Here is a 21,103-nt window from a genome sequence, read left to right as displayed (position 1 = left end):
AAAAACTGAAATGACATACCCATTACACAGTAACTCCCAAGGCCCCCTCCCTCCTTGGGTTCTGGCAACCAGCATTCTACTTTCTGTTTTTTTTTTTATTTTTTTTTTTTATTTATGATAGTCACAGAGAGAGAGAGAGAGGCAGAGACACAGGCAGAGGGAGAAGCAGGCTCCATGCACCGGGAGCCCGATGTGGGATTCGATCCCGGGTCTCTAGGATCGCGCCCTGGGCCAAAGGCAGGCGCCAAACCGCTGCGCCACCCAGGGATCCCTCTACTTTCTGTTTCTATGAACTGACTACTCTTGGTATCTCAAAGAAAGTGAAATCAAACAGTATCTGTATGTGACTTATTGTTACTGGCTTATTTCTCTTTGCATAATGTCCTCAAGGTTCACTCACATTACAGCATGTGTTAGAATTTCCTTACCATTTAAGGCTGAAAAATATTCTACTGTGCGTGTATATTCATAATACCCCCCCATATTTTGCTTATTCATTCTTTCCTTGATGGACATTTGGGCTGCTTCCACCTTTTAGCTATTGTAAATAATGCTGCTATAAATAGGAGTATGCAAATATCTCTTCAAGACCGAGCTTTCAATTCTTTGGGTATGAACCCACAAGTGGAAGTCTTGGATCATGTGGTAATTGAGATATAACTGACATGTAACATATTTGTCTCAGATGTACAATGATTCAAAATGATCTGTATACATTGCAAAATGATCATCACAGTAAGTCTAGTTAACATCTATCACCATACAGTTACAGGTTTTTCTCTTGTGATGAGAATTTTTAAGATCTATTCTTAGCAACTTTAAAATACATAATATAGTTTTGTTAACTATAGTCACTATGCTGTACATTACATCCCAGGATTTATTATTTTATAAATAAAAGTTTGTACCTTTTGACCACTGTCATCCATTACACACACTCAACCGCTGTCCCCTCCATGTTGGTCAATCACCAATCTGTTCTCTGTGTTTATGAGTTCTGTGTTTTGTTTTAGTTGGGTATTTTTAGTTTTTTTTAGAGGTCACATATAAATGAGATCATAAAGTATTTGTCTTGCTCTGACTTATTTAACTTAGCACAATGTCTTCAAAATCCATCCACATTGTTACAAATGGCAAATTTTCCTTCTTTTTATGGAAGAACAATATTAATAATACATTGTATATATACACCACATGTTCTTTATCCATTCATCCACTGATGGTCACTTAGGGTACTTCTATGGTTTGGCTGTAAATAAAGCTGTAATGAACAGGGGGTACATATATCTTTTCAATTAGTGTTTTTATTTTCTTCAAGTAAACATCCAGAAGTCAAATTGTTGGATCATATGGTAGTTCTATTTTTAATGTTTTGAGGAACCCCCATATAGTTTTTCTGCAATGGCTGCACCAATTTACATGTCCACTAACAGTACACAAGAGTTCCTTTTTTTCCACATGCTTGCAAACATTTGCTTTCCTCGTCTTTTTGCTAATAGCCTTTCTGAAAGGTATGAGGTATCTCAGTATGATTTTGTGTTTCCCTAACGACTAATGATGATGATAATCTTTTTCATGTATTTGTTGGCCATTTGTATATCTTTTTTGGAGAAATGTCTATCCAGGTCTTTTGCACATTTTCGAATGGGATTGTTTGTTTTTAATGTTGTTGAATTTGGGGAGTTCTCTATCTGTTCCAAATGTTAATCCCGTTTGAGTTATATGACCTGCAAATATTTTCTCCCTTTCTGTGAATTGCCTTTTTACTCTATTAATATATCTTTCATTGTACATAAGGTTTTAATTTTCAAAAGTCCAATTTTAAAGACATTAGATTTTAAAAACTTTTGATATATAGCATACATTTCAGGCGATGCTAATAACAAAGTCACTTCTAGGGCAGCCCGGGTGGCTCAGGTGGCTCAGCAGTTTAGTGCCGCCTTTGGCCCAGGGCCTGATTGATCCTGAGACCCGGGATTGAGTCCCACCGTCAGGCTCCCTGCAAGGAGCCTGCTTCTCCCTCTGCCTGTCTCTGCCTCTCTCACTCTGTGTGTCTCTCATGAATAAATAAATAAATAAAATATTAAAAAAAAGTCACTTCTACTTTCTGATACTGAGTACTCAGTTTTCTTTTTATTGATGAAGACAGTGAGCCCAAAGTTATGCAACTATGACAAGACAGAGATGGCAAAGGAATTCTTAGGCTTGAACTACTGCTACCGCCTGACTGGCTACACAGTTGCTAATCTGTTATGTATTCATTAAATTAAATTAATATATGCATTTAATTAAAAAGCAAAATATATGTGGCACCTAGGTGGCTCAGTGGTTGAGTGTCTGCCTTTGGCTCAGGTCATGATCCCAGGACCCAGAGTCTGGCACTGGGCTCCCCAGAGGGGGCCTGCTTCTCCCTCTCTCCGTGTCTCTAATGAATAAATAAAATCTTTTAAAAAAATAAAATAAATAAAATAAAATATTTAAAATTTCACATATACTTTGAGTTACATTTTTGGAAACCTATTTCTATTGATATAAATAAGGACATAGGTATATACATGATTACTGTAGCATTGTCTAAAAGAGGAGAATGTGGACAAGAAGAGATCTGACTTGTCCATACAAACACAAATGGGACATTTACAAACCTGAAAACCTAAATATGGTGAGAATGAGAAGTGGTGCTAAAGATAGGGATATTAGTCAATAATCACCATAACCAAACAAGAAAAGTGACAACCAAGTACCATCAGTACAGATGACTGACTAAATAAAGGGTCTCTGTGATACAGCATCTTTTAGTCCTTCATTATGGCTGACTCATGTCCAATCACTTTGAAGAAAAGTCTAGTAGCTGAGAAGTCCTACCCTCAAAACTATAGCTCCTAATCAGCTCTTAAATGCTGAATTATTTAATATAAACTGACAACCAATTCATGGTTAAATAGGGTTAATTACGTACTCATCCCACAAAACTGGAAGACTAAAAGCTAAGAACAATGGCTGCCAAAAACTAGAGTGCAGGAAGTTTTAGCTCAACAGAGAATTATCAATAAAGAAATTATTATAAAGACCAAAACAGAAGTTCTGTCACTGAAAAAATAACTGGAATGAAAAATTCACTAAGAGATTTTAACATCAAATGATGCAAGCAGAAAAAAGCTGCAAACCTGAAAACACAACTGAAATTAAGTAGTCTGAAGAGCAGAAAGTAAAACAGAAATAAAGAAAACTCAATAGAGCCTAACAGTCCTGTGGGATACCATCAAATTGATCAATATATGCATAATGGGAGCCTCAAATAAGAAGAAATGAGCAGAAAGAGTATTTGATAAAATAATGGTGACAAACTTTCTAAATCTGATGAAAGACATGAATCTATGTATCTGAGAAAGTCAACTAACTCCAAGAAGGATATAAGTATGAGATTCATACTGATATATTACATTCAAACTGTTGAAAACCAAAGCTGAGAGAATCTTTAAGATTTCATTTTATTTGAGACAGAGAATGGGCAGTGCAGGGCAGGGGCAGAGAGAGAGGGAAAGAGAAGCCGACTCCCTGCTGAGCAGGAAGCCCGATATGGGGCTCAATTACAGGATATGGAAATCATGACCTGAGCTGAAAGGCAGACACTTAACCAACTGAGAGCCACCCAGCATCCCAACAAGAGAAGATCTTGAAAACGAGAGAAGCAACTTATCATGATCAAGAGATCCTCAGTAAGATTATCAGCCAACTTCTCAGCAGAAACCACAGACGCATGACATATTTAAAGTGCTGGGGCGGGGGGGGGGGGGTGGGGAGGCAGGGGAACCTGTGAACCAAGAATTTTGTATCTAGCAAACATATCCTTCAAAAATGAAGGCAAAATGAAGACATACCCAGATGAACAAAAGCTGAGGGAGTTTGCTGTTAGTAAGTCCTTGAGGCTGAAATGAAATGATACCAGACAGTAACTTGAAAGCCACAGGAAGAAATAAAATCTCTGGTAAAGGTAACTACATAGCTAAATATAAAAATCGGTATTAATGTTTTTTTTTGGCTTATAACTTCTCTGATCATTTCCTACATGATTTAAAAGGCAAACACATAATCGATAATTATAAATCTGTATTAATGGGAACACAATGTATAAAGATGCAAATTGCATATTTGCAAAATCTGCAAAAACAAAAGAGGTACAAAGCTGTATAGGAGCAAGGATTTTGAAGCTACTGAAGCTAAGTTGGTAAACATTTCAAACCAGACTGTTAAAAATGTATGGTTTTAATTGTAATTCTTAAGGTAACCACTAAGAAAATATTTTAAAAATATATACAAGGGAGTTGAATGTCTGGGTGGCTCAGCGGTTGGGCATCTGTCTTCAGTTCAGGGAATGGTCCCAGAGTCCCAGGATCAAGTCCTAAATCAGGCTCCCCTCCAGGAGCCTGCTTCCCCCTCTGCCTATGTCTCTGCCTCTCTGTCTTTCATGAATAAATAAATAAAATCTTAAATACACACACACACACACACACACACACACGAGAAATGAGAAGGGCATTAAAATGGTACACTCAAAAAAAAAAAAACCCACACAATTAAAAAAAAAAGCAGTAATGAAGACAGGAACAAAAAAAGGTGTTAAAATACACACACACACACACACACACACACACCCAAAAGATTCCTTATCACCAATTACTTCAACTATAAATGAATTAAATTTTCTAATCAAAAGACAGGAGAGATGGCAGAATGGAGATATATGTGATCCAACTAAATGCTTACTTCAGATTCAAAGATCCACACAGGTTGAAAATCAAAGGACAGAAAAAGATACTCCATGCAAATAGTAACCAAAAGAGAAAGAACGAGGTGGCTATATTAACATCAGACAAAACAGACTATATCAAAAACTGATAAAAGAGATAAAGAATATTATATATTGATAAAGGGGTCAATTTATTAAGATCATAACAATTATAAACATAATACACATCAAACAGAGATCCTAAATACATGAAGCAAATATTGACAGAATGGAGTACACAGTTCCATAGTAATAGTTGGAGATTTAATAGCCCACTTTCAAAAATGGATAGACCATCTAGACAGAAGACCATTAAGGCAGGAGAGGATTTGAACACTATAAATCACCTAAACATAAGAGAAATATATGGAACATGACACCCAACAACAGATGAATACATATTCTTAAGAATACATGGAAATATCCCCTTAAGAAACTTCCCAATAAAGAAAAATCCAGGACGACATGGTTTCACTGATGAGTTCTACCAAACATTTACAGGAAAAACACTCTTCCAAAAAGTAGAAAAGGAGGAAACACTTCACAAGTCATTCATTTGCCCTTACAGCAAAGACACCACAAGAAAATTCCATACAATATTTTTTATGAATATAGATGTAAAAGTCATCAAGAAGACTTTCTGCCCCTGGACGCCGCTGAGTAAGCATCATTAGTCTCCCCTCCCACCATCGTCAGGTCTAAGTCAGAGTCTCCCAAAGAGCCTGAGCAGCTGCGGAAGCTCTTCATCAGAGGTTTGAGCTTTGAAACAACTGATGAGAGTCTGAAGAGCCATTCTGAGCAATGGGGAACACTTACGAACTGTGTGGTAATGAGAGATCCAATCACCAAGCGCTCCAGAGGCTTTGGGTTTGTCACGTATGCCACCATGGAGGAGGTGGATGCAGCCATGAATGCAAGGCCACACACGGTGGATGGAAGAGTTATGGAACCGAAGAGGGCTATCTCAAGAGAAGACTCTCAAAGACCTGGTGCCCACTGAACTGTGAAAAAGATTTTTGTTGGTGGCACTAAAGAAGACACTGAAGAACATCATCTAAGAGGTTATTTTGAACAGTATGGGAAAATTGAAGTGATTGAGATCATAACTGACTGAGGCACTGGCAAAGAGAGGTTTTGCTTTTGTGATGTTTGATGACCATGACTCTGTAGACAAGATTGTTATTCAAAAATACCATACTGTGGTGGGCAGCCCCAGTGGCTCTGTGGTTTAGTGCCACCTTCAGGCCTGGGTATGATCCTGGAGACCCGGGATCAGTCCCACGTTGGGCTCCCTGCATGGAGCCTGCTTCTTCCTTTGCCTGTGTCTCTGCTCCCCCCCCTCCCCCCGTGCCTCTCATGAATAAAATAAAATCTTAAAAAAAAAAAAAAAACATACTGTGAATGGCCACAACTGTGAAGTAAGGAAAGTCCTATAGAAGCAAGAGATGGCTAGTGCTTCATCCAGCCAAAGAGGTCGAAGTGGTTCTGGAAACTTTGGTGGTGGTCGTGGAGGTGGTTTTGGTAGGAATGACAACTTTGGTCGTGGAGGGAACTTCAGTGGTTGAGGTAGCTTTGGTGGCAGTCGAGGTGGTGGTGGGATATGGTGGAAGTGGGGATGGCTATAACGGATTTGGTAATGATGGAAGCAACTTTGGAGGTGGTGGAAGCTATAATGATTTTGGCAATTACAACAACCAATCCTCAATTTTGGACCCATGAAAGGAGGAAATTTTGGAGGCAGAAGCTCTGGCCCCTATGGTGGTGGAGGCCAATACTTTGCCAAACCACGAAATCAAGGTGGCTATGGCGGTTCCAGAAGCAGCAGCAGCTATGGCAGTGACAGAACGTTTTAATTACTGCCAGGAAACAAAGCTTAGCAGGAGAGGAAAGCCAGAGAAGTGACAGGGAAGCTACAGGTTACAACAAATTTGTGAACTCAGCCAAGCACAGTGGTGGCAGGGCCTAGCTGCTACAAAGAAGACATGTTTTAGATAATACTCATGTGTATGAGCAAAAAACTTGAGGACTGTATTTGTGACTAATTGTATAACAGGTTATTTTAGTTTCTGTTCTGTGGAAAGTGTAAAGCATTACAACAAAGGGTTTTAATGTAGATTTTTTTTTTTGCACCCATGCTGTTGATTGCTAAATGTAATAGTCTGATCATGACGCTGAATGTGTCAAATTTGTCAAAAAAAAAAAAAAAGTCATCAAGAAAACATTAGCTAACTGAATCCAACAGCACAGTAAAAAGATTATACACCAAGTGCAATTTATCTAGGAAATGGAAGTATCCCTCAACATTAGAAAATCAGTCAACATAATACATATTAATAGAACAAAGTTTAAAAAAAACCCACAATCATCTCAATTGATGTAGAAAAAAGCATTAGACAAATTCCAATACCTTTCCATGATAAAAATACTCAAACTAGAAATAACAGAGAATATATGATAAAGAACAATTATGAAAAACCCAAACCTTACATCATACTCAATAATGAAACACTAAAAGCTTTCTCACTAGTATTAGGAATAAGACAACAATAACCACTGTTATTCAACATTGTACTAGAAATTCTAGCCAGAACAATTAAGAAAAAGAAATAAAAGTATCCAAATTGGAAAGCAAGTAAGACTTTATTTGTAGATGTCAAGATCATATATATAGAAAATACCAAAGAACACACACACACTCTCGCAATTAGAGTTAATAAAAGAATTCATCAGTTTCAAGAGCGCAAGATCAACAAACACAAATCAGTTGTATTCTATACCCCAACAATTAACAAACTGAAAAGGAAATTAAGAAAACAATCCCACTTTGTGAAAGCATCAAAAAGAATAAAATACACTGTAATAAATTTAGCCAAGGAAGTGAAAGACTTATATGCTGGAAACTAGAAAACACTGTTGAAAATTTAATAAAATATAAAAACATCTTGTGTTCATGGATCAGAAAACTTAATATAGTTAGTTAGATGGCAATACTACCTAAAGTGACTTACAGATTCAATGTATAAATATATTTTATTCTATCTACAGATATAATCAAAATTCAATCAGCCTTCTGTAGAAATGGAAAACTGATTCTCAAATTCTTATGGAATTACAAGGGTCTCAAATAACCAAAACAATATTGAAAAAGAAGGACAATATTGGAGAACTCACATCCAATTTGAAAACATATTACAAAAAGCTACAAAATCAAAACAGTGTGGTACATATCTGCTAGGGACAGATATGCAGACCAAAAGCATAGTACCAAGAGTCCAGAAATAAACCCATACATCTATGCTTAAATGATTTTTGACAGGAATACTAAGACCATTCAATACAGAAAGAACAGTCTCTTCAACAAATGGTGCTGAGTAACTGGCTATCCCCATACAACTGAATGAAGTTGGGACCCACAGCTCACAGCTATACAAAAGTTAACTCAAAATGAAACAACAACCTAAATATAAGAGACAAACCTGTAGAAGTTTTAGAAGAAAATTTGGGGACAAATCTGCATGACCTTGGGTTTTGGCAAAAAAAATTCTTAGATATAATACCAAAAAAAGTACAAGCAACAAGAAAAAACAAGTAAACTGAACTTCATCAACATTAAAAATTTTACACATCACAGGACATTATCAAGGAAGTTAAAAGACAACCTATAGAATGTGAGACAGTATTTGCAAATCATGTATCTGAGAAAGGCTTACAGAATATATAAAGAACTCTTTCTTATAACTCAAAAATGAATTTAAAAAATTTAAAATGTGCAAAAGACCTGAACAGACATTTGTACAAAAACATGATGGAACAGACATTTCTTCAAAGATAGATAAATGGTCAACATGCACATGACAAGATGCTCAACATCATTAGTCACTAGGAAAATGCAAATAAAAATAAAATGAAATAAAAATAAAAACAAGTGTTGGCAAGAATTTGGAGAAACGGAAACTCTTACACACTGTTGGTGGGAATGTAAAATGGTTCAGCCACTGTGGAAAATGCTTGGTGGTTCCTCAAAAAGTTAAACAGAATTACCATGACTTAGCTATTCTACTTGTAGGCATACGTCCAAAAGAAATGAAAATATATACTCAAAACTTATACACAAGTTATATACACAAGTTATAAAGCAGGACTATACGATAGCTAAAAGGTGGAAACAGATCGAATGTCTATCAAGAAATAAATGGATAAACAAATTGTGATATATCTACAAACAAAATATTATGTAGTCACAAAAAGGAATAAAGTACTGGTATGTGCAACATCATGAACCTTGAAAAATTATGCTAAGTGAAAGCCAAATACAAAAGGCCTCATTATTTTAGGATTCCATTTACATGAAATACCTTGATCAGATAAAACTAGAGAGAAAAAGCAGTTAGTATTTGCCAAAGCCTGGGATAAGGGGAAAATGGGGAGTTGTGTAATAGGTTTCAGTTTTGTAGAACTGAAGAGTGCTGGAGAATGGTTGCACAGAAATGTGAATGTACTTAACATTACTGAACTGCACATTTAAAAATGATTAAGATGGTAAATTTTATGCTATATATATTTTTTAAGATTTTATTTATTTGCAAGAGCGATAATGAGAGAGAACACGAGCAAGGGTGGGGAGGGGGCAGAGGGAGAGGCAGAAGCAGACTCCCTGCTGAGGAGGGAGACCGACGTGGGGCTCGATCCCAGGACCCTGAGATCATGACCTGAGCCAAAGGCAGATGCTTAACTGACTAAACCACCCAGGTGCCCCAGTGTATGTTTTTTTTTATCACAGTAAAAAAATTCCTCTCCATAAATCCTAAAAGTCAGTACAATCCTTTATTTTTGCACATGAAGAACTGAGGCCTAGACATGGGGAGCTACTTGCCCCAAATCAGAGCTGGGCAGAAGCAGAGCTGGGAGTAGAACTTACTACTCTTACTCTGTTCTAAGTGCTCTTTCTACTATATCGTCTAGCTCCTCTAGCTCTGAGGCTCAGAAACAGAAACAAAGATGGAGAAAGAGAACTTTAAGCTTAGTAAAAAGCCAAGAACTTAGATGGCATGCAATTAAAGAGTAAATACATTTTACGTGGGAAGAAAAATGGGTAATAAATAATGAGTACAGTGTTCCTTTGAGGTGATGAAAATGTTTAGGAACTTGATAGATGTAGTGGTTATACAACACTGTGTAGGTACAAAAATGCCACTGAATTATACACTTTAAAAATGTTAATTTTGGGATGCCTGGGTGGCTCAGCGGTTGGGTGCCTGCCTTTGGCTCAGGTCACGATTCTGGGATCCGGAATCGAGTCCTGCATCGGGCTCCCTGTGAGGAGCCTGTTTGTCCCTCTGCCTATGTCTCTGTCTCTCTCTGTCTTCTGGGTCTCTCATGGATACATAAATAAATCTTAAAAAAAAAAAAAAGTTAATTTTGTGTTCTGTGAATTTCATCTCAATTTAAAAAAAAAAATCTAGCTTTATTTCCATTTCCTGAACCAAATTTTCTAACCAATATCTACTATACTACCCAAAGTCTCTCAATAAACTTTTTAAAACAAACTGTTGTAGGGAACTTGTAGGGCATGCCTGACAGATTACTGACAGTCCACTAACGTATCCAAACTGGCATACAGATATTCACATAACTACTACCACACAATTTTCCTTAATTCATTTAAATACTTCTTAAGTTTCAAGCATAGTGCTAGGGAGCACAATCTAGTAGAAGAAACAGACATATGAATAACAAGCAGCTTGCATGACTAGGATAAAGGTGTTGCCATAAATATAGAGAAGCTGGGTGGGGAAACTAGAATTTGCAGGAGGGAAATAATATGTTGGTTTTTCAATGTGTTAATCTTGAGCATCCAAGAGCACATGCGAGTGATTATATCCAGGAGATATAAAACTATGTTTCAAAGATCTGGGATGAATCAGCTCTGTAGTATTCACTAAAGAAAGTAGTAAGGAATGAATACATACTAAAGAGACAATTTTTAAAAATCAAATTCCTCCACAATAAAAAAAAAAAAAAACATGTAATTCATACTTCATTTGACCCTTGAACAACACAGGTTTGAACTGTGTGGGTCTACTTATATGCAGATTTTTAAAAGTATATTATAAATGTATTTTCTCATCATTTTATTTTTTCTAGCTTACTTCATTATAAGAATACAGTATATAATACATACAATATATAAATATGTGTTAATAGAGTATGTATGTTATCAGTAAGGTTTCCAGTCAACAGTAGACTACTCAATAATTCAGTTTGCAGGATTCAAAAGTTATAATCGGATTTTCAACTACATGGAGGGTCAATTCCCCTAACCCCCATGTTACTTGAGGGAAACTGATTCCCCCAGTTTCCTCTTTGAATACAAACAGATACCTGAGAGACCTGGGATTCCAAAGGCAAACTCCCACTCTTTAAAGCTCTTCTAGGGGGCGCCTGGGTGGTTCAGTGATTAAGAGTCTACCTTCTGCTCAGGATGTGGTCCTGAAGTCCTGGGATCTGAGTCCCACCACTGGCTCCCTGCAGGGAGCCTGCCTCTCTCTCTGCCTATGTCTCTGCCTCTCTCATGAATATATAAATAAAATCTTTTATAAATCAATCTCTATCTACCTATCTAATCTCTTTTTAGGGGAAGAGGAAATACCTTGTCAGGAATTGTTTTAATAGGAACAAGAAATTTCTACATTTGACCTGTTTTCCTGAAAGAAATGATAAGTCTAACTATTTCGGCTTTAATTTCTGATACTATGGCAAATGGATTTATCTAGTAAAAATTGTCACAGTACAATTTGAATTTGATATAATAGTTGCAGCAAATACTGTCCAATACAAGGTGATAAAATAAATGGGGAAACCTTCTCACTAAGCTTCAACCGCGTTTTAACCACTAGAGGGCTACCTTGTCATGATTTCGTGATCCTTTAGCCATTGAATTTCAGAACTGCGAATCAACAGGATTTAAAATAACCAGGTTTACTCTGTAATAACTTTTTATTTTAATATTACCACTAAATAATTATCAAATCACTTTATACACCAGAGGACTTTGTGGGCAGGAAAATGTGCTATCAAGAATTGAAGGGGCTGTTCCCTCCTTGGTATACTGGGTAACAAAACCAAAACTGATAAAAAATGATGTAAGACGACTCAAGTTCTTCCATACTTCTTGGTCAACTTTTATAATATAGATAGACTTACGTTTTAAGTGTTCCAGATGTCATAAGTTCCGTCACCAAAACAATGCACTTCTTTCCTTTTACTGTGGACTCCCAGGAATCATAGAATCGAACAATATTGGGATGCTGAAGGCCCTTTAACATTTCAGCCTCTTCTTTAAATCTCTGCCTCTCAGACTTTGTTAATTTGCGATCCTAAAATCAAGAACCCAAACAGAAGGTGGTTTAAAAGAACAGAACACCAAGTTACACAGTCAAATTTAAATGTTAAGAGTAACTTATCTTGATGAGCCTGGAGAAATGTATAGAACTGCTGAATCATAACGCAAACCTGAAACTAATATAGCACTGTATGCTAATTATACTTAAATAAAAATAAAATAGTTCAAATAGAAAAAAAACCCACAAAAATAAATTCAAATGCTAAACGTGTACTAAACTGTACATGTTTAAAGGGAAACAGGAACACTGTAACATTAATGTTACTAATAATTTCTTCAGCCTTTCATTCATGAGTGTGGGACAGGCTAAAGCATATTTAAGAAAACTGGATTATAATGTCATGCTTGAGATTATTTCAGTGTCTTTACTGTTAATATGTGCCTCAGATACAGTCTCATTTTGTGGGTACAGTTAACTTACCACTTCTAAAATATGTCATTTATTTCTAGATATGCAATTTAACAACATGGAACAGGCATATGATTTTGGAGGCAAAAGGATCTAAATATAAGTTCTAGTTCCATCTTTGATTAGAATTTTCTTTCTTACTATATTAAATAATCTACTAGATATGCTTTCACATGTTTAAAGCACCTGACACTTCATAGGTTAATTCACTTCTGAGATGAACTAGGGAAAAGCACTTAATTTGCTGATCTTTCCTTGACAAGATCCAATATACACAAACTATTCTATATATTAAAATTGAAACTATCTCTGTCATATTAATATTCTGTCAAATCATGCAATACGTATTTTTAACAACATATTCCAGGCATACAATAATGTGCCCATTATACTGTTAAAGAAAACACAGATATAATTAAAAGCCCCCTATGTAGCTAGATTATCCTTTCTATCACTACTTATCCTTGAATAACTACTAGACTAAATTTGGACATCACTCCCATATAGATTTTTACACTTTGTGTTAAAATGTTAAAATTTCATAAAATGTTAGAGTATGTTTTCTTTGAAAACTTGCTTTTTTCACTCAATATTGTTTGAAGTCACCTGTGATGATATACAAGGAGACACTACAAGATATCTACCATATTACTGTAATTTGGCTTTGTTCATTATCACTGTTAGTTATTAGCTGATACCTAAATATATCACATTTAAATCATCTATTAACTAATCTTTAGGCTGATCCCCATTTTTTGCTACTACAATATTGCAGTGGTGTTACAATATTTAATCTCTTTGGATATACATTTAAATGTATCTCTAGTACACGGGTTCTTAAATTATTACAAAGCTATCATAATCAAAACAGTGTGGTATTGGCATAAGAATAGATATATATACCAAGGAATAGCATTAGAAGTCTAGAAATGAGCCCATACATCACTTATGAATATATATACCTGAGAGCATTCAGTAATCCTTGTGATTTTTGTCACCAACAACCCTAGATATTTTGACACTACATAGAAGTGGTTATAGATTATCTCAAAGTATCGTTTACATTAATCATTACTTTGAAATTCAGAGTTATTACATCTTTCAATTGATCTGATTAGTATGTACTAACAATGCATACTATATCACAAATCTGAAAATTTTTAGAACTATTTTAATTAGTTTTCATTATAATCCTATGTATTTTATATAGACTTAAAAACACTAGTTCTAGCCTTCAAAACAGGCACAAAAAATACTAACATCTATTTAGGATACATGTCTAGAATAACTGAATCATAAAAAATAACAGGCACCTTCAATTTTCACAGGTATCAACAAACTGCTTTTCAAGGGGACTGTACCAATGTACACTCTCTTAATAGCATTGTATGAAGGTTGCCATTGCTGTACAGGGTCACCAGCAATTGGTATAATCAGATATTAATTTTTATCCATTTGATGGGTATAAACTCCTATCCTGTTGTTTAATTTATATTTTTAGAGGCAATAGTAAGAAAAAACTTTTGTTTTCTTTGCAGACTTGAGATTCTTCTTCTGTGAGATGCCCAACCATATCATTTGTTACTTTTCTCCTTTGTAGAAGTTCTCAGTATATTCTGGATACAAATCTTTTATTAGTTTTATGTTAGAAACATGTTTTCTCAACTTGTGGTTTGCATCTCCACCTTACTTATGATGTCTTTTGATTTTGATGTTTTTATTTCACTGTACTTCATCTTTTACTCTGTGGTAGGGTGGGCTTTATCTCTTTAGTAATTTTTCCAGACACCGAGACCCTACCTTTTCTTTTCCTTTTTAAGATATAAATCTGTTTTGTTTGCCACACTTGGGAATTTATTCACTGAGGAATTTATTTAGTTGCATTCAAGAAGGATTGAATTCTATATCAATTCTATATCAATTCTATATCAACCAATAACCCAATACCATCTGATGAACAAATCCATCCTTTCCATGAAAGTGTGATTTTATTTCTGGATTCTATATTGTCTTCCAATGGTCTGTCTATTCTGCACTAATACCACATTTTCTTAATCATTATAGTTTTAAAATAACTCATTCTTGGTAGAACCACTTCCTGTAACACCTTCTTCAACTTTATTCTCCAAATTATCTTGGTTATTTTTTCCAATAAGATTTTTATTTTTTTTTTTAAGATTTTTATTTTTAATGTATAATTTTATATATATTTATAATGTAGACATTATTATTTTTGTAATATAGGAATTATAGCATAGACCAACTAAAACTATCAGAATATTATCAAGAATTTTAATTAAATGCATATAATTTGTAATGGTATAGAGACTGTATAGATAATCTGTTCAACAACTTTTTCCCCAAGCAGTATATATTTTAAATTTTTATTGTAAATTTACACCCATTAAAAAAAAAAAAACACTATTCTCATCACCACTCCCCATCTTATACATTATTTTCTCTATTACTTTAATTCTCTCTCATCCTATCACTTCTTAAGATAATATTATAATTGTTATTTAACAGTTTATGCTTACTTAAATATACCCATGTATCTTTTTATTCACCTTTCCATTTTGCTCCTTATTCTCTTATCTGGGCTAATTTTTCTTCTTTTGTAAAATATATTTTTCTAAATTCTTTCAGTAAATGTTCCATTAGTGGTATAATCCTAGGTTGTTTGAAATGTTTACTTCTAATCAGTCTTGAATGATAGTTTTTAGATGGATGCAGAATTCTAGGCCAGCTTATTTTTCTTTTAGGATTTTTTTTTGAGATTTTTTTTTTATTGATTTATTCTTGAGAGACAGTGAGAGAGAGACACAGAGACAGAGACATAAGCAGAGGGAGAAGCAGGCTCCACGCAAGCCTGACGTGGGACTCCAACACATAGGTTTTGAATGAGACATGAAAACTGGCAGCTCAATTTGCAAAGAACCCCTTTCCAGCCTCCCTCCAATTCCCTGTTTCATGAACATTTAAGATTTCCCAGTACCTTACTTGGAATCTCCTCTCTCCCAGAATCCTGTTCCATCTCCAAATTATCACAAGCTTGACTCTTCTCAAAGTTCCATAAAAGCCCCCTTTCATAGCCCATAGTCACTTCTACTCCCAATCTCAACTAGAGGCTGCAATCAACCATAAGTCATATACCCTGTCAACCGAGACTCAGATCCATAGCAGCAGAGCTATTGTATCCTGGGTTATTCTCCAAAAATGTTCCTGCTCTGGAGAGAACAGACCGTGAAAGGACGAAGTCAAAATATCTAAAACCGGGTGACTGAGGAAAGAAGCACTTGTTATTTAGTTTTTAATTACAATGCACTTTCATTTCTTGAATCTCTTTTTGAATCTATATTAAATCAGTCATACACTATCCCTTCTCCAACACTAACTTGACATTATTAGCCCTTTAACTCTTTTATATTTAACTATTTTATATTTTTAAATAACTTACTTTAAAGGCTCAATTCAATACCACTCTTCTCTGAGTTACTGGGGCTCTAATTGTACCTATTGCTTTGTTTTACCTGTGGTGGTTTGTTTCTTCATGTGATTTACAATACTGAATAAAATGGTTATCTTAAACTTTGATTTGTCTGTTGGAATATCTTCAGTTACAGGTATATTCCTGTAGATGGCCTGGAGTTTGTTTAGGCCTAGTGCCCTAGGAATGTTACTAGCCTTGGTCATTAACTCCATGCAATCAGTTCCAATTCCATGCAATCAGTTTAAAATCAAACTCTATGCGATCAGTTCAAAACCATAATCATCTGTGTGAATACAGGTCCTTGTTTATAAACTTCCAGGGTCAACTTTTCTTTCACCTGACCTGAAGAAGCTTGTCTTTTCTTGTCTTAGAAACAGAATTTCTCTTTAGCCTGTATTTTCATTAAAGGTATAGGTCTCCGGGTTCCCTGTATGGAGCCTGCTTCTCCCTCTGCCTGTGTCTCTGCCTCTCTCTCTCTCTCTCTCTCTTCTCCCTCTGCCTGTGTCTCTGCCTCTCTCTCTCTCTCTCTGTCTCTCTCTGTCTCTCTCATGAATAAATAAACAAAATCTTTGAGGAAAAAAAAAAGGTATAGGTCTCTTTAAGGAACAACTTTATTGCATCTCGATTCCACTTACCTGCTTGGGTTTAAGACTTCATCTATCATTAGATGATAAAACCATGCCTCTTAGTTATTAACAAGATTGGTAACTGTCCCAGAAAAGTCCTTGCGTCAGTTCACACTTCTCCCACTCTGGTTTTTTTGTTTCTTCTTAGTTTTTAGACCTTAGAAGGATTATTCTTACATTCTTACAAGGTTAATCATGCTTAAAAAGAAAGGTTTTTATTTTTCTTTTTTTTTTAATTTTTATTTATTTATGATAGTCACAGAGAGAGAGAGAGAGAGAGAGAGAGAGAGAGGCAGAGACACAGGCAGAGGGAGAAGCAGGCTCTATGCAGGGAGCCCAATGTGGGACTCGATCCCGGGACCCCAAGATCACACCCTGGGCCAAAGGCGCTAAACCACTGAGCCACCCAGGGATCCCACTTTTTTATCTTTTTAAAGATTTATTTATGGAGAGAAGAGGAGAGAGGTTTAAGCATACTCCATGCTGAGTACAGAGCCCAATGCAGGGCTCAATCCCAGGACCCTAAGATCACAATCTGAGCCAAAACCAAGAGTCCAACACTTAACTGACTGCACTGAATGTTTGCTTAATTTTAACAGATATTTGGGTACCCTCTATCAGACAACAGGATATGATGAATATCAGAGAAAAAGTTCTGCTACCATAGACTTTCAAGGATTAAGAGGCAAAGGCATTAATTTTATTATGATAAAGAGGAAAAAACTGGGTACTCTGAGAACATATCACAAAAGACCCAATTCTGTGTATTTGAGTGTGCACAAGCTAGAGTTAACCATGTAAGAAGAGAAGAACCTCTATCAGCAGGATACTCTAAGGATTAAGTGATATCATGGGCATGAAAGTACCCATAGTTCCGGTCATGTAATACTTGAATAGAAGAAATAGATTAGGGGCAAGGAGACTCAAAACTCTAATAACAGTGAACTCTGAAACTAAAACGTTTTATTTAAATTTTATTCACCAACAGTTTAAAACTGCTGGAAAATCTATCACTTACAGTAGACCACTGAAGCAGAAACTTAGAATGAATATACACTATACAGGATAAGGGAGAATAATGCTTAAGAGTAATAGTTTAAATATAAATTACATAAATATGATCACTGTTGTACAAATAGAAAGTTAATTTTAAGTCTGAATAATCCTCTGTAAAGGGTTTTCACAAAATCTTTAGTTTAAAATACACACTGAACCTTCAATTGGGCAGTGTTTTCTCTCAACTGATATGTAATTTTAGATCAAAATTGTTACTAGATGTAAAATAGGACATTAACAAAAATCATTCTACTTTGTTACTTAAATTGTATTTAAAATCTAAAGACTCGGGCAGCCCCGGTGCCCCAGCAGTTTAGCGCCGTCTTCAGCCTGGGGTATGATCCTGGAGACCTGGGATCAAGTCCCATGTCAGGCTCCCTGCATGGAACCTGCTTCTCCCTCTGCCTGTCTCTCTCTCTGTCATGAATAAATAAATAAAATCTTAAAAAAAAAAAAATCTAAAGACTCTTCTATCTATAATTCAGAGTTTTCAATAATGTTTTAAAGCACACAAAGCTTGGTAAATTTTCTGTTGAAATTCACTCAAAGTAATTCACTTATGTCTTTCTCTACTACCACTCTTATTTCAAGCCATCATGATCTCCTCTGAATCCTATAATAACCTATGAAGTTGTTTCCCAAATCTAATCTTAACCTTATATAATCTCTTTTCCATTTTGTCCATATACAGCCAGAATGTTTTTAGTGCCAATTTAATCAATTCTGAAGTATGTCTACATAATTTTGAGAAATATCCTTTTTCACATTTTTAATATACCTGAAATTAGAATGTGTCATGCTATTGGAGTTTTAGATCCAATGAAATATTTTACATCATAATCCTGATTAAACTGCTAAATAACTTTCTACAGCTTTTAGGACAATGGAGAAAATCACTGTGACCTATGAGGTCCCAAAATTTATGGTCCTTGCCTACTCTTCAAGCCTAATTTCTTATCACTCTAAACTTTCCCATTCTCAAGCATATTATGCTTCTTCCCATACAGGTCTTTCATACATTGTTTCCTCTATATCTAAGACAGCCTTCGATCAATCTTTTTTGCCTAGTTAATGCCCGACCATCTTTCAAAGATCAATTTAAGTCATTTCCTCAGGGACACCTCCCCTGACTGTCCCTTACTCTAGGTCATCATACCCCCTACACACACACCTTTTACAAACTATGTATATGCCTCTTGTATAGTACTTAATCAGTAGTCATTTTACATTGAGACTTATTCTAAAAGCAGTGACAAACTGCTTTTTTCAGTGTTCTATCTTTAGCATTTGACAATCTCGCATAATGACTTACTCAATAGCCATGTATTGAATGAATCCATGGAAGTGCTTGCCAAGAAAAAAAAAAGTACACATATATCCTTAACAAGCAGTTAGCATTTCCCCAGGAATAAAATAAATTTCAATGACTTAAAAGAAAGGTAAGAATTGAAATTGGGCCTCTGATTCTCAGTAAGTCTAATATAATGACTGCCGCTGCCATTTTCATTTTTTAAAATAATTTGTAAAAGCTCATTGTAAAAGGTGCCAACTACTTATTTATAGCAAAGTACAAAAAAAGGAGGGGGGGACCTCAAACAGGGATTTCTTCCTCACCAAAAAAAACTAGAACCAATTTTCCTTGTGAACACAATAAATCTGCCAAATCTTAAAATTCTATCAAAATACTTTTATCTAATTTTGCCTACAAGTCATCTATATTGTAATAGAGGGTATTTTAGATATCTGTAAATTTTTTTCCTCCCTGAAAATTACTGGTGATTTATTTAAAGAGGTCTGAGAAAATCTTTAAAATTGGAAATATAAAATTACATGAATATAGATTATCAACTAGTGGGGGAAAAAACCCAAATAAGTAATCTGGTGCTTCTTTCAATAATTTGTCAACTTGGTCTACCTATAACTAAGTCTTCTATTTTTTAATCTAGGAGCAATTCATAAAATATCTCAGAACGATATTATTTTAGCACCCCTAAATTTTTTAAAGACAATAGTAAAATATATCAAAACCAACAAGCACACAGACCAGTAACAGGGTTTTAAAAATACTTGCCAATTGTTTGCTACTTTATAGCTGGTTGATTATTCTGTTCTCATTAATTCTCAGAAAAACCTTGTGACTTATTAGGTAATATGACTTTAACAGATAAGCAGATTGAGAAAAAAATTTAACATATCCCTTAAGTTCACAGGAAAAGCAGAACCAAGAATTCAATGAAGATTTGATTCAAAGCTCATGTTTCACTTATTATACTAGAACAAGTATCTTAGATTTTTTGTGAAGCTTCTAAAACAATGTTCTCATGTTCAACATCAACCATGTTATTTCTATTAACTAGGGATCACTGAAAAGAACTAGTCACTTTTACTAAATTATAATTGAAGGCCAAGTAAGAGGAATATATATTATTTAAATATTACCGTCAATCAAATATTCAGGATGACAATGATAAAATTTTTAAATAATCAAATGAGATTTAGAACAGATGAGCTACTCTACTGCTTTTTAGTAACTTCTCACCACCATTACCAAGCTGGATATTCCTGGGGGCTTGGTACATACACTACCATTCATTACCTTCAGTGTAAACTAGAGCTGATGCAGCTAACCCACTCTATTCATTTCATTCATTTCTTTCCACCTACATAAAATTGTTTGGACAGGCTAAATGAACAAAATCAAGGATCACTGTCACATGACCTCCCATAATATGCATAGTTCCAGGCTGCTGAGGGGTGGAGGTGGGGAGCTGGTCAACAACTAAAACAATCGTCCATCTCAGTACCATTCAAATAACAGTACTCAGTAGATTATTTGCTGATGCAATTTCTTCTTGGGTAAAAAACATAATGTTAATATTTGGTACAATGGCCTTACAGCAATTTGTACATCATCGTTTGCTGTTTTTTTGTTGTTGTTGTTAAGATTTCTTTCTTTATTTATGATAGACAAAGAGAGAGAGAGAGGCAGAGACACAGGAGGAGAGAGAAGCAGGCTCCATGCCAGAGCCCGACGTAGGACTCGATCCCAGGACTCCAGGATTGCACCCTGGGCCAAAGGTAGCCGCCAAACCGCTGAGCCACCCAGGAATCCCTTCGTTTGCTTCTTTTAAGAAGCTATTTTATTATTATTTTTAAAGATTTTATTTATTTATTCATGAGAGACACACACAGAGAGTGGCAGAGACACAGGCAGAGGAAGAAGCAGGCTCCACGCAGGGAGCCTGATGCAGGACTCAATCCCGGGACTCCAGGATCACCCTCTGGGCCAAAGGCAGGTGCTAGATTGCTGAGCCACCCAAGGATCCCCTCA

At 35.5% G+C, this 21,103-nt stretch overlaps 1 protein-coding gene across 24 annotated transcripts in view; it reads right to left on the bottom strand.

Annotated features, from left to right (window-relative positions):
* The window catches only part of WNK1 (WNK lysine deficient protein kinase 1), a 150,097-nt gene that overhangs the window by 75,531 nt on the left and 53,463 nt on the right, over positions 1-21,103 (bottom strand). For all 24 annotated transcript variants that reach the window (XM_077871588.1, XM_077871565.1, XM_077871568.1 and 21 more), the window contains exon 2: positions 11,993-12,165. In XM_077871588.1, the coding sequence (XP_077727714.1) occupies positions 11,993-12,165 (173 nt within the window). The remainder of the gene's footprint in view (positions 1-11,992; positions 12,166-21,103) is intronic.

This window comes from Canis aureus, chromosome 25 (genome assembly GCF_053574225.1).
Source record: "Canis aureus isolate CA01 chromosome 25, VMU_Caureus_v.1.0, whole genome shotgun sequence".
NCBI classification, from domain to species: domain Eukaryota; kingdom Metazoa; phylum Chordata; class Mammalia; order Carnivora; family Canidae; genus Canis; species Canis aureus.
The sequence above is the reverse complement of the archived record's forward strand: the minus strand, read 5'-3'. Positions and strand labels throughout refer to the sequence as shown.